The sequence below is a fragment of the Pecten maximus genome, chromosome 7, assembly GCF_902652985.1.
Source record: "Pecten maximus chromosome 7, xPecMax1.1, whole genome shotgun sequence".
NCBI lineage: Eukaryota > Metazoa > Mollusca > Bivalvia > Pectinida > Pectinidae > Pecten > Pecten maximus.
Window position 1 is genome coordinate 40,508,715 of NC_047021.1, and position 13,368 is coordinate 40,522,082.

The following is a 13,368-nucleotide window of genomic DNA, read 5'->3' on the forward strand; positions in this document are numbered from 1 at the left end:
CTGCACACCTTTGTGTGCGCAACTATATTATCACACGTACATTTTAATATTTCCCCCTCTAAACCAAAGAGTTCTTATTCTGAAAGGGTAACGTCATTGAAACGAGGATATTCCCTGAATCGGCCCATCGGTGAGGTGTAGCTGAGGGTAGTGCAACCAACCGTGGGTATCCGACTATGTCTTTTATGTTGAAATCTTAATACATATATTAATAAAAACATTGCAACTCAATAATTTCACATTGCACCAATCCTACACAAACGTTAGGAGATTGTCATGGAGAAATGAACGATAAAAACTGTTGATACTAGTACGTCATTGTACTGTTGTTTTGAATGTTTATAAAACATCAGTATAGTATATTAATTTTGTATACGAATTGTTTTTTTGCTGTCACCTTTTTCATACTTGTCGGTTTTTGTTTCACCGTTGGTTTATTTGAATGTCGAAAAAACTAACAAGCATCATGGTTGCAGGGACGTTGCCCTCATGTGAAAAAAAAGAAGAAGGAAAGAAGAAGAAAAAAAACAAACAAAAAAACAACAAAAGAAACTTTTTCAATTAGATACCTATTATTTCTTTCCAGGACAGATGCTCTGGTTGGACGACGTGTCCCACATGATATTCCTTTGCTCTCCCCGCTTGACAAGCCTTACCGAACTTATCGAAATGAACGTCTTCATGTCCGATATCCCTATATATGATGTAACGAGAGAGCTTGTTCTACTGAACCAACAACGTATTGCAGAGATTGATGTGGCGTAAGTGTTTAAATTTCCGTTTCCAAGAAAGCTGTTATTTTTATTTCGACTTCAAGTTAATACCAGAGATGTACCTGATATACAAGTCTCTGTTAATACCCATGTTTCTAATTTTCTGCGAATGTCAACGCCCTCCAATGCTCCTAAATGCGGCTATAGACATATGGGTTAGTTTATTTCTCAAATGACGGTGGTTACGAACATAATTACGACGATATGGATCTCGACTTTACAGTACCTACGGCCAGATCAGACAGCATAATGGCACCTGGTAGGATACAGAGGGAGCTATCCAACAAATTATGTGTTATGCAATAGTTGACTATCTGTTTTTTTTTCTAAGGAGTGTCTCTGAAATGTTCCGATATAACTAAGTTAGAAGGTAATTATAACACCAATTTGGAAACATTTCAAAATGCTATCATTGTACTTTAAGCGAAAGTGAGACGTAGGTGTTTTCGAATTAAATGTCTTCCTTGTCGCATTACATTTAGGGGTCATCTGTATAGGAGAATGATGTTGAATTTCAAACGGGAATATATATCTACAAATTTGCACAAAAATAGTCATGTAATATACCACCAATAATCAAACAAGAAAAAAGCCAAGGAGCTATGCTTACAAGTGTCTAGCACAGGGTAGGAGCGTTGGTTTAACCATATATCACTTTATGTACGTGTAAACAATTATTTTGTTTTTACCTTGTCATGCAAATGGCAGCTGTGATTAATATTACATAATTATGGCATAAAGGGAGGTATTCCAACCAATAGAAATGTTCTTTTATCATACTTTTAAGCAATCTGAGCATAGTTAGAAGGACCTTTGTAAAAAAAAAAAAGTTGAACTAGTGAGGTTGGGGCCTTTTTTTCAGAAATATGCATCTTTTGCCCTAAACTTAACGGTTGAACAATATCCCATAAAGCAGTCTTCGTGCCATGTCTACAATTCCTTGTAGTGTCTAATTAGTGCATTTTTGATGTTTGAAATACCGCCTAATATGCCATATTGTTGTGATGTTATTGACAACTGCCATTTGCATTTCAAGGTAAAAAAAACCCCAGTTTATACATTGTACATGTACATTATATAAAAGTCAAATTTGGTCAAACCAATGCTCCTTTTGTGTGCTTTAGACACTTGTGAGCAAAACATGGTTATTATGTGCAATATTTGTGATAAAAATGAGCTAATTATGTCCCCCTGAAACATGCATTTTTCGCAAGGTAAGTGTCATCAGCAAGGCCCACGCTTTGCCATGATACATACTAAAAGATGATCAAGTAACTTCTGTTGAACGACATCATAATAGAAATTTATAGGCTATCCATGTTCTTACTGGATTTGCTGTTTAGATGTCCCTTAAAAAGAAAACTGATACAACCAAATATGGGAAGCAGTGAACTGCATTAAGGACAAACCTTATTAATAAAATAGATATGAGTTGGTCATATATATATATATATATATATATAAGTAAAAAGGAGCACAGCGCCACTCTATTTTAGCTCACCTGGCCGAAATGCCAATGAGTCTACGCCATGTTGAAGCTTTATGTCATCTTTGTCCATGGTGCGTCGTCCGTCAACATTTCACTTAAATCATCACTAGTCCTGTACTCCTGACTGGATTTTGATTAAATTTGGAATGGAGCATTATTGAGCAAAGGAGATCAAAGATGTATGAACGAAGGGTCGGGGCCCATTAGGATTAATAAAGATATCCTTTAAATAGATACATGGAATTTGGTTTAGAGCATAATTGAGCAAAGGAGAACTAATATTGTATAAATGGAGAGTTTGTGGCTCCCTTGGGGCCGGAGAAGAAGAGCCCAATAGGGGAAATACTTTACATCGCTGCTACATGTATAGTCTTGAACGAATGGATTTTGATACAATTTTATCTGGACCATAATTGGCCAAAGGAGATTCAGTGTTGTATAAAGGAGGAGTATGGCTCGCCTGAGACCTGATAAAATGGGTTCCAACAAGGGAAAAATCGGCGTTATCATCCGCGTACTTTTTTTCTATTTCTAAAAATATTTAATTCTCAAATGTTTCATTAATGAAACATTTAGTACGTGAACAACGCTGTAGTATTTGTTATGCTTAAAGTTTGAAATCCAAATCTCAAATGGCCAACTTTCCACTGGCTTGTTGGACAATTCAAGAGCTTCCAAAAATATATATGTATATGCTCTTGAATAATTACTGAGACATAATATGGTCAGGTTAACGAATACATTTTATCTTTATACAATATACATTTTATCTTTATACAATATACATTTTATCTTTATACAATATACATTTTATCTTTATACAATATACATTCACCAACAGGAAGAAGCTGGACGAAACTACTGCCGAGTTGAAGAAGACGTCAGAAGCATTGGAGTACGAAAAGAAGAAGACAGAAACATTGCTGTATCAGATGTTACCAGAGAAGGTGGCTATCGAGCTCAAAAACGGAAAAACAGTCGAAGCAGGTATCCAGTTTCAGAAAGTTAATGCATTGTGTGAAAACCTTCATATGCACTTCCTTCCCACAAAAATTTTGTCACCATGACTTATAATTATATAAAAATCATGAACAGTCTTCCATAATCCGTTATAATTGCGGAGACTACGAGATATTTTTTAATACGACTAGATGGTCACACGAAATACTCAATTTACAAAAAATATTCAGTATTCTATGATTACGCCAGTGACAAGCTGTTGTATATTGAATACATGCCATGTGATATTAACATAGCGGCTTCGAGCATGCGTCCATTATTTTCTATTAAAAATATTATTTATTTATTGCTGTTTCTGAAAGCTATTTTATGAGTGAAGTTGCATATAATTTCAAAATTAACAGCCTCCTTGTCGCTACGAATGGGGTCATAGGAAACAACCGTGTTTTGAAAATTATTTTAAACAACATAAAATTTAATTGTTTAAATTTGTACGATAAAATGTTAAGTGAAGCAATTTAATTATTTGATAAAAGTGTTGGTTTAGGCACTTTCGAGGAACTCTTACAAGGGAGTATAATTGATTGATGAGGTTTTCGTTGATGAAGTTTAAATTTATTAGAATCTGTTTCGTCAGGTTGAACTGCATGATACTATCACAGGATACAGAGGCTATTTTTGAAAGAAATTAAGTTTACTTTTTTAGCAAATCTTCACATGGTTTTCTAGAGATATCCTTTCATTTGGAAGTCTCTTGTTCAAGTGTTTGAAAATTCTTGCAGAATTACTGATGAAATATGTGAAACACAAGTATCACTTCTAAATTTAAATAGTAAATAGCAATTGAATGTAATTAGTTGAAGAGGTACATTTTTGTGACATATATTCCTTAGTTTTAAATAATTAGAAAAATCAATACTTCGTACTACTCTTTTCCGAGAAAACGATCTGCTTCTACGGAATGATTACAACAAATCAAGGCGAAACTATAAAACATCATTACAATTGTCGAAAGATTTTACAGTGCCTTTCAGGAAAATTAAAATAAATTTGCCAACACATTTTGAATCCATTTGTTTTGAACGATAATGATACCAGATAGCTGTTATAAATTACAAACGGTCCATATATATGTGGGGTATTGGGTGTAAGGCTTGTAATGTTATAGGGAATTCGGTTAAATGCTGTATGACAATAGATCAGCTGAATTCAGCACATAGTTACTGCAGTGACACATTAATTAAAAAGATATGTCGTGATGATGGTGATATACATCCACTAGGTGTTGCAAATAGTTTTAACTCAAAGGTTTTCTAATGAAAAAAAAAATTACTCGATTGAAACAATGATACAATCTAGAAAAGATTTTATTATATGATTTTTAGTGTATATGTATTAGTAATAGTTTTATATAATGTATAATTGAATAATAATCATTATAATTTTTGAAGTGAATAATTATCTTTATACTTTTATATGCTCACATTTGTAATTAAATAATTATCTTTATACTTTTACATGCGTATATTTACAATTAAATAATTATCGTTATCATTATCCTTCAATACCCGCTTAACTAATAACAAGCTGGTTTAAGAATCATCTGATTGCAACACCTCTTCAATTCAAAATGAAATACGTCAGATATATTGCAGCGTCGTCTACGTTGACGAATGATCTATAATGAGCAAAGACATTCAAATTCAGAGCATCGTAAAATGCACCCTCAGATCCTGTATAATATAAACATAAAATTCAATAAATACATGTTTATCAAAGTGATATTAACAAATATATCGACAAAATGCATATCTTTGCATGTTTACATGACAAATATATTTACATATTATACGTTTGCAGAGAAATTCGAATCTGTCACCGTCCTATTCAGCGATATTGTCACCTTTACCAACATCGCGGCTGCCAGTACGCCTCTGCAAATCGTCAGTATGTTGAACAATCTCTATCAACGCTTCGATCAATGCACTAACGTACACGATGTCTACAAGGTAGGGGCCAAATGATTAGTGTGACAGTGTCGACCTTTATTGATTATTTTACTAACCCGGCTAATGGTAGGTCAAAACAGCCCACCTTCCATTTTTTATGAGCGTCGAGTTCAGAAAGTTGATAATTTTGGATAAATGTTACATAATTGGATGTTCGTTATGATAAAGATTCGAAAGCGGTTGGGGGATATTGTAGAAACATGAAGTTTATTTATTCATGAACGAAATAGGTAAATGTTGTCTTTGTGTTACTATCAGCAAAAATGCAATGTTAAGAGAAAACTCTAAAAATCCCTTTATTTACTGGTATGATATTTGGTCGATACCATCACTCCAAATCTAAAGTCAGTCGGTGAGAATACACTCTCATACTTGTAATTCTTCGTCATTTGAACTTGAGAAGTGAGCTTTAAACTCAAAGAAGATTAAAGATAAATTGATATATGGTTTAGCTCAAGTTATTTCATTTTGCCAATTATGCACTTAAATATCTAATATAATTCATTTTTGATATTGAGTGATTTAACCCTTTTATATATTCCTTGCTTTAACCACATAATGTCTTGATCAGTTTAGCCCAATTAAACCAAACTAGACTTTTTAGTTAACATTTGTGATAAAGCACATTATTGTCTCTGATCCCTCCAATAAGTGGACGTGTTTTGGGCTTGACGTTTGGTCGAGATGACTCTAGTTTTTAATCCGGTGTACCCTCGTTCTATACAAACGTGATATAATTGTTTTATCCAAAAACAGCTTCATCTACATCTCAAGTCACCAAGCTCATTTTGCATAACATCTTTATCATCACGTTCGTCAGTGTTGTGTTTGTCTTCGAGCCTCATACACACGTGTACTCATGTTTGTCTGTGTTTTGTTTGTAATCAAGTGTCATACACACGTGTAATCACGTTTGCCAGTGTTCTGTTTGTCTTCCAGCGTCATACACACGTGTACTCAAGTTTGTCAGTGTTCTGTTTGTCTTCCAGCCTCATACACACGTGTAATCACGTTTGTCAGTGTTCTGTTTGTTTTCCAGCGTCATACACACGTGTACTGAAGTTTGTCATTTTTCTGTCTGTCTTCCAGCCTCATTCACACGTGTAATCACGTTTGTCAGTGTTCTGTTTGTTTTCCAGCGTCATACACACGTGTACTCACGTTTGTCAGTGTTCTGTATGTTATCCAGCGTCAACCACACGTTTCCTCAAGTTTGCCAGTGTTCTCTTTGTCTTCCAGCCTCATACACACATGTAATCACGTTTGTCAGTGCTCTGTTTGTCTTCCAGCCTCATACACACGTGTACTCACGTTTGTCAGTGTTCTGTTTGTTATCTAGTGTCATACACACGTGTAATCACGTTTGTCAGTGCTCTGTTGTCTTCCAGCCTCATACACACGTGTAATCACGTTTGTCTGTGTTTTGTTTGTAATCAAGTGTCATACACACGTGTAATCACGTTCGTCAGTGCTCTGTTTGTCTTCCAGCCTCATACACACGTGTAATCACGTTTGTCAGTGCTCTGTTTGTCTTCCAGCCTCATACACACGTGTAATCACGTTTGTCTGTGTTTGTTTGTAATCAAGTGTCATACACACGTGTAATCACGTTCGTCAGTGCTCTGTTTGTCTTCCAGCCTCATACACACGTGTAATCACGTTTGTCAGTGCTCTGTTTGTCTTCCAGCCTCATACACACGTGTAATCACGTTCGTCAGTGCTCTGTTTGTCTTCCAGCCTCATACACACATGTAATCACGTTTGTCAGTGTTCTGTATTTTAATCCGCGTCAACCACACGTGTACTCAAGTTTGCCAGTGTTTTCTTTGTCTTCGAGCGTCATACACACGTGGCATGCACAGAAATAGTTCTCTTGATCTTATTGGCACAAAGATTTTTTTTCTTTCGGTTTTTAATTTCATTTTTTTTGTTAATATATACAGTCTTACTCGTGATACATATATTTTACCCAATGGGAAACCATTAATTCCTAACTGTATATAATTATTACTATGTTGCCTATTTTTGGACTTTTGGGCCTTCGAACTATCGTGCCTTCAGGCTATTGGATTAGGACTACTTGGCCTTCGGACTATAGGGCATTGAGAATATAAGGCGGTCCCCCTTCACATATATGAGCAAAATATACAAATGACATTGTTCTTTAAGTAGCATGGTGATGAGTATGCACGTTGCTGATGTCCTCAAACGTATTTGCTGACCTCGTTTCTTAATCGATCGAAGTGGTTCAATCTATGCATGAGCGTAGTACATTGCGATATTCATCCATAGCATACTTATGTAATACTTGCACTTTTTTCATGGCAGGTAGAGACAATTGGTGATGCTTACATGATTGTGAGTGGTGTTCCGGAGGAAAACAAGAACCATGCCAGAGAAGTGGCTCATTTCTCCATGGATATGATCCGAGAGGCCTCGAACGTGCATTCTCCTGTCAATAACAATCCTCTACAGGTAAATGACATGTGGTTGTATAATGTAGATTGGCAATTCATCTGTCAATGAAACACCCCTTGACATGATCAGCGCTCGTTAAAATACCCAACAGTTCAGTTGTGAGTACCTTGGTACGCATTTTTTCTTCTTCTAGAAATGGCACTTACCTCGATTTGACCTAGTTTTCAAGTGCGGTTCAGGTGATGAGGCAGAATGGTGCTTACCCGTCCGAAACGTCTGGTTTTACTGTCATTGTATGTTTGAAAAGGTCTCCTTGTCAATGTTGTCTTTGTTCGCATTTTGCTCTTGACTTATCGATTTCTGATTTGGTGCAAAGGATTAATCTATACGTTACTGACAATAGTATTGATATAGATTTTGCGATGTATATTCCTGTTATAATAGTACACTAGTTGTCAGCAACGTTCATTTTACGATAGGCTAGTGACATATGTAGTCGTTAGTATAGAACAGTGTGGACATGAAAAATGTCAAATTTTCGAAGCAATCCGCCACTTTATCAAGACACAGAGAATACAAATACAATCACATAATATATAAACCGTACTAGAGAATACTATATAAATTGTTAACGTATATATCAACATTGTTGCTGCAGTATTTACGTACACATGTCTACACTGTTTAATAAATGTGCCATCAAATCATCTTGACAGGTATTGCCATATTTGTAAAGAGATGTCGCTTTGATTTAAGTATTTACTTCATTTTGACTGTGTATACGGTAGTACATGTATGTACGCAGCTGGCAACGGACATATTCTTTGGGTACGTTCCGCTAACCATAAACTATGTTGCCAACTGCGGGTATACTATCGTATACGCAGTCAAAATGGAAACAATCCTTATATTTAAATCAAACAATCGTTGAAATAGTGTACGAAGAAAATAAAAGTCGGGATGTATTGCGACTTTGGTAATTCCGGCAGCTAAGGTTGCTAAGTTAAAATAGTTCCCGTGATTCTACGTAAAAACATAAGTATTGTAAGTAAAATTAAAAGGAACAACAATTTTATTTAATATTTTTTACGTTTAAAAATAATCAATATATTCGCAATCCACAATTTCCGTCGTGGGTTAACTATGTTTATCAAGCACAGCGTGTATTGACATAGATTTAGTAGTGACGTGGTCGCATGTTTTATAGGAGCTGTACCTTTCAGCCATTTGCTGTTAGCCTACCTCGTGGAGAAGTTAGCAATATACACCCATTTCCGCAATATTCATTTTTCTGACAAAAGAGAAACAAAGAGACAACACCATGGTGGTTTAATCGATTCCCGCGCTTATTAATCCGCTGAGCCTTTTTTTTCACACTGCGTATACGCTTATTTATAAGCAGTCAGACTTTACTAAGCTGAAAAAAGAGAGAGATTTAAATATAATTATGAAATTGATTGCACTGTTATCGGTGTCACCTTGACATGAACTCGATTATATTGCTGTCGGGATTATATTGCTGTCGGTGTCACATTGACATGACTTTGATTGTATTATTGTCAGTGTCACCTTGACATGAACTCGATTGTAGTGGTGTCGGTGTCACTTTGACATGAACTCGATTATATTGCTGTCGGTGTCACCTTGACACGAACTTGATTATATTACTGTCGATGTCCCTTGACATGAACTCGATTATATTGTTGTCAGTGTCGCCTTGACATAAACTTGTTTTTATTAATGTCGTTGTCACCTAGATATGACTTAAATGTATTGTTGCCGATGTCGCCTTGGCATGAACTTGATTGTATTGCTGTTGGTGTCAACTTGGCATGAACTTAATTGTATTGGTATTGGTGCCACCTTGACACGAACCTGATTCTATTTCTGTCGGTGTCGCCTTGACATGAACTTGAAATAAATGTTTTGAAACATGATAAATTGACACATTCCTGACTTCGGTACATTCTGAGTAGAATTTCAATGTAGATCGTTTGAATTGAAAGTAATGTTATATGATTTGTCTTCTATATTTATTATTTTTAGTTATTAATCATCTTCTTTACTCAATGATGCGCACGGAGATATTCTTTTTTAATATTTCATTATTTTTATATCTTCATCTAAATCTCTTGATAATACATATTTGTTGTTGATAAAAAAAAATCAGACACAGACGTATCAAACACAGCATTGTATTTTCCTCTGCTTCATCAGATGGTCGGCTATTCAAATCGTCCTTTGTACGTGGTCCGTCCTTCTGTCCGTCGTCGGTCCGTAGACAATCCTTGTTACCATCATTTCTCAGATTTCACATGGAGGTTCTCTATTGTCCCTTGTTGTGCATATTCAATTTTTAGACTCATCGAAAAAATAAAATTGTCAATAGGCGACACTACGTTTGTAACTTCTATTTCTAAGAAAGTATTCAGTCGTTTTTTTTTCAAATTTCATATTCGTGTCTCTCCTTGGTTCTTTGTTGTGCATACTGAATTTGGAGACTTAATGGGAAACAGAATGGCCAACAGGTAGACATCTTTGATTTTGTTCTTTTTCAAGAAAGGTTTTTAGACTCCTCTAAGATTTCATATGTAGGTCCCCCTTGATAGAGTGTAGATAAAATACCGATCTGACGTATCCCCAATAAACAATAGTGGGCGTCCAGGTTCCTCCGGGATCTGTTTATATATTCAAGATACCCGTCCTCATATAACCCTGACTGTTGGTGTCTCCTTGACACTATTCCTAATGTAATCCCTGTTGTCGGTATCTCCTTGACACCCGTCCTCATATTACCCTGGCTGTCGGTGTCTCCTTGACACCCGTCCTCATATTACCCTGGCTGTCGGTGTCTCCTTGATACCCGTCCTCATATGACCCCAGCTGTCTTTGTCGAGGTATCAAGGCATCATAAACGTCCAAGTCCAATATAACTGATATAGACGGTAACACCCCTCTTAAATAAGAACTGTTTTCTATTCCGGAAATAACCAGCAGAGCCAGTGTATCGCACGTCTCGTCCCTGTGAAACAGAAATATGTATACACACAGACCGTGATAAGAAGAAAATTGTCGGTTTCCAGCCACCAGAGGCGTCTTACCAACATGGCACGTGTTATTTGGGTTTCGCTTGTTCCGCTTATTTCAGGATCAGTTGACAAATTCAATCAAATGGATGATTTTCACTAGAAGCGAAGACTGTATTAACTTACGCACGCATTGATTACTGAGTACAGAATTCTTCAGACAATTTATCAAAATGTCTGATGAGATAATTTTTTTCGAAAAATTGATCATTCATGTGAAAGATAAAAGAATCCATAGTCTAGAGCACCTAGATTATTTTTTTTTTTTGCATTTCATGTCATATGAAACAGTTTTATTGATTAATCAAAAGAACCGGAAGCAGTTTGTTTTCCCTTGTAAATGCTAGTAGTCATATCAGCTGCGACATGATCAGGTTGGAATATTGTATGTACAGCCAGGCCAACAATGTTCCCATAATGTAAATAGAAATTTCTTGTATATCTTAGATATCTCATGTATCTGTGACCAAATCAATCTGTTCATAATTGAATTAAGAGTCTTCTTTATATAGGACCAATCTTTTGTTGGTACACAATGGTATGTTGGGCCTCCGTATGCACTGCTGGATAATACGTGATAAGGCTGGGCTTCAATGATTGTCAATTGCATTGGTCCTGTGTGAATCAGGCCTCGCGTCTAACACTACCCTGATAGGGTCGGCATTAATATAGGATAAAGAGTCTTTCCTCGTATAAGGCTTCTTTTTATTTTAATTCATTTGGTATCATGTCTAGCAGTTAACACGCAATCTAGCAAAATATATGCCCAAATTGGTCAAATATAATATATTTCCCTTGTGCACGGCTTAAGACAATGTTGATGTATTTACAAACTGCTGATACGATTGAGTTTCACTAGAAATGTAATTATGCAACAGGTTGCGTTTTAACTTGATATATTGATAAAACAAGTATACCATAAAATGCTGACACAAAATAATGTTCTTATCCTATGAGGTGCTAGTACATATGTCAAAAGATCTGCATGAAAAGTCATTTTTTTGGTAATTATCTTTACAAAAGAACACAGGTTTATATAATTTCGACAAACGGTGCTTTGATCTGGCTGCTTTCCAGAAAACCTTTCCTCTCATACGCGTTTAACGTAAATGCACAGCATCAGTTTTTTTTGTGTCCTGTGAGATATCATATCTTTGTCTGTACAATATGATGTTAAGTTTAATTAGGACAGTGTGGTTCATTTCCTGCGCTTACACTTATCTCCCATTGTCGTGTTTATCAAAGAGCTTTTCGGGAAGCCATCAAAGCTTTTAATGTCAATTTCCACTGTATCAACGATACGTTGTTCTTTACGATAGTATATATCCTATCTTACCTGAGGTGAGAATCAATATAAAATAATCAACGTGTCTGACCAGCTTGCTTCTGACAACCCATTCTCAGAGGGAGAAACAGAACAGCTTACAGATGAGATCTTTTCCCTATGCAAGTCTCCCATTGACAATGGGGAAATTTCTGAAAATAAAAAAATTAAACCACGAAAATAAAAGTTTTTCTTTGAAAAGACCACGATCACGAAAACCAAGTCTGTTGCACCCTCAAATTATACAGCAATCCTTTATGCGGGACAGAATCTAATTTCATTACAGATGGTTTAAAACTACTTCACGTCAAATAACCGGACAGCATTCTATATGCCGAGGTTGTTAAGAAGACATTTATTTCTTGCATCTTTGCAGTTATGTCTTTTTAGAAGGGTAACCATATCGCCTGCATATATCGTACCATGAAGATGACTCTTTTATGAAAAACTCGGCGCAGGAAGCGATCTGTGAAAGGACGGAAGCTGCTCAAATACAGATTGACTGTCAATCAGTACCAAGTCTAAGTAATCCTGCGCTTCCCAGCATATACTATCGCATTCTCGTGATAAAAGATGATTATTCAGCAAACAAATGTAGAAACAGGCCATTACCGATAAAGTGGGACCAGTGGAAATCCCGACGAACAAGTATTCTTTGGCCGAACCATGGCAAATGACAACGGATCCTTTGCTGAATCGTCTTCCGCAGACATATGTCAGCTATACCTCTAACTGGTAACTGATAACTCAGTTATCTTAGAAACAAAAGGCAGACAAAATAGGAATAATGCAAACGCGTCTGCTTACATTGATTTCGTGTACACTAAGCAACATGGACGACTTTCATGATTATACAGATGACACGCTTATGTGACTAGCTCATTTTCCTCTTCAATTTACAGGGGCACCATCATTCCTGATGATTATGCCCTGGTTGTCATAACGCTAAATTATTTAGTGTGTGATGAGGGCTTCATGGGCTGCATAGGCCATGTGTGCCATGAAGTCTTCTAGTGTTGTGCATTGTAATGCTGCTACGGGAAGATGATAACAATGTGTTATTGTTTGTGGAACTAATGAATTTTTGCAAATTTACTTTGTAGCAGTAATATGTTTGTATGTGTGAGGGTGTACATGTCTTGTTAGCGGGCCTAAGTATAGGTGTTGGTTTTATAACATCAGTTTAGTGTACAATTTTGTAAAATTAGATGATGATTGTGTTGAAGCGACGTGTTTGTAGCGTCAGCCATTGTTCTTTGTAGATTATGTCTGTTACTATGGGGTCGCGGTGGCCTAGTGGTTAAGGTGT

General features: G+C 36.1%; 1 protein-coding gene across 1 annotated transcript in view; it reads left to right on the forward strand.

The window, feature by feature from the left end:
* The window catches only part of LOC117330842 (guanylate cyclase soluble subunit beta-2-like), a 77,391-nt gene that overhangs the window by 38,949 nt on the left and 25,074 nt on the right, over window positions 1-13,368 (forward strand). The window contains exons 7-10 of the mRNA XM_033889367.1: window positions 587-761; window positions 3,104-3,249; window positions 5,083-5,231; window positions 7,560-7,706. Coding sequence (XP_033745258.1) covers window positions 587-761; window positions 3,104-3,249; window positions 5,083-5,231; window positions 7,560-7,706 — 617 coding nt within the window. The remainder of the gene's footprint in view (window positions 1-586; window positions 762-3,103; window positions 3,250-5,082; window positions 5,232-7,559; window positions 7,707-13,368) is intronic.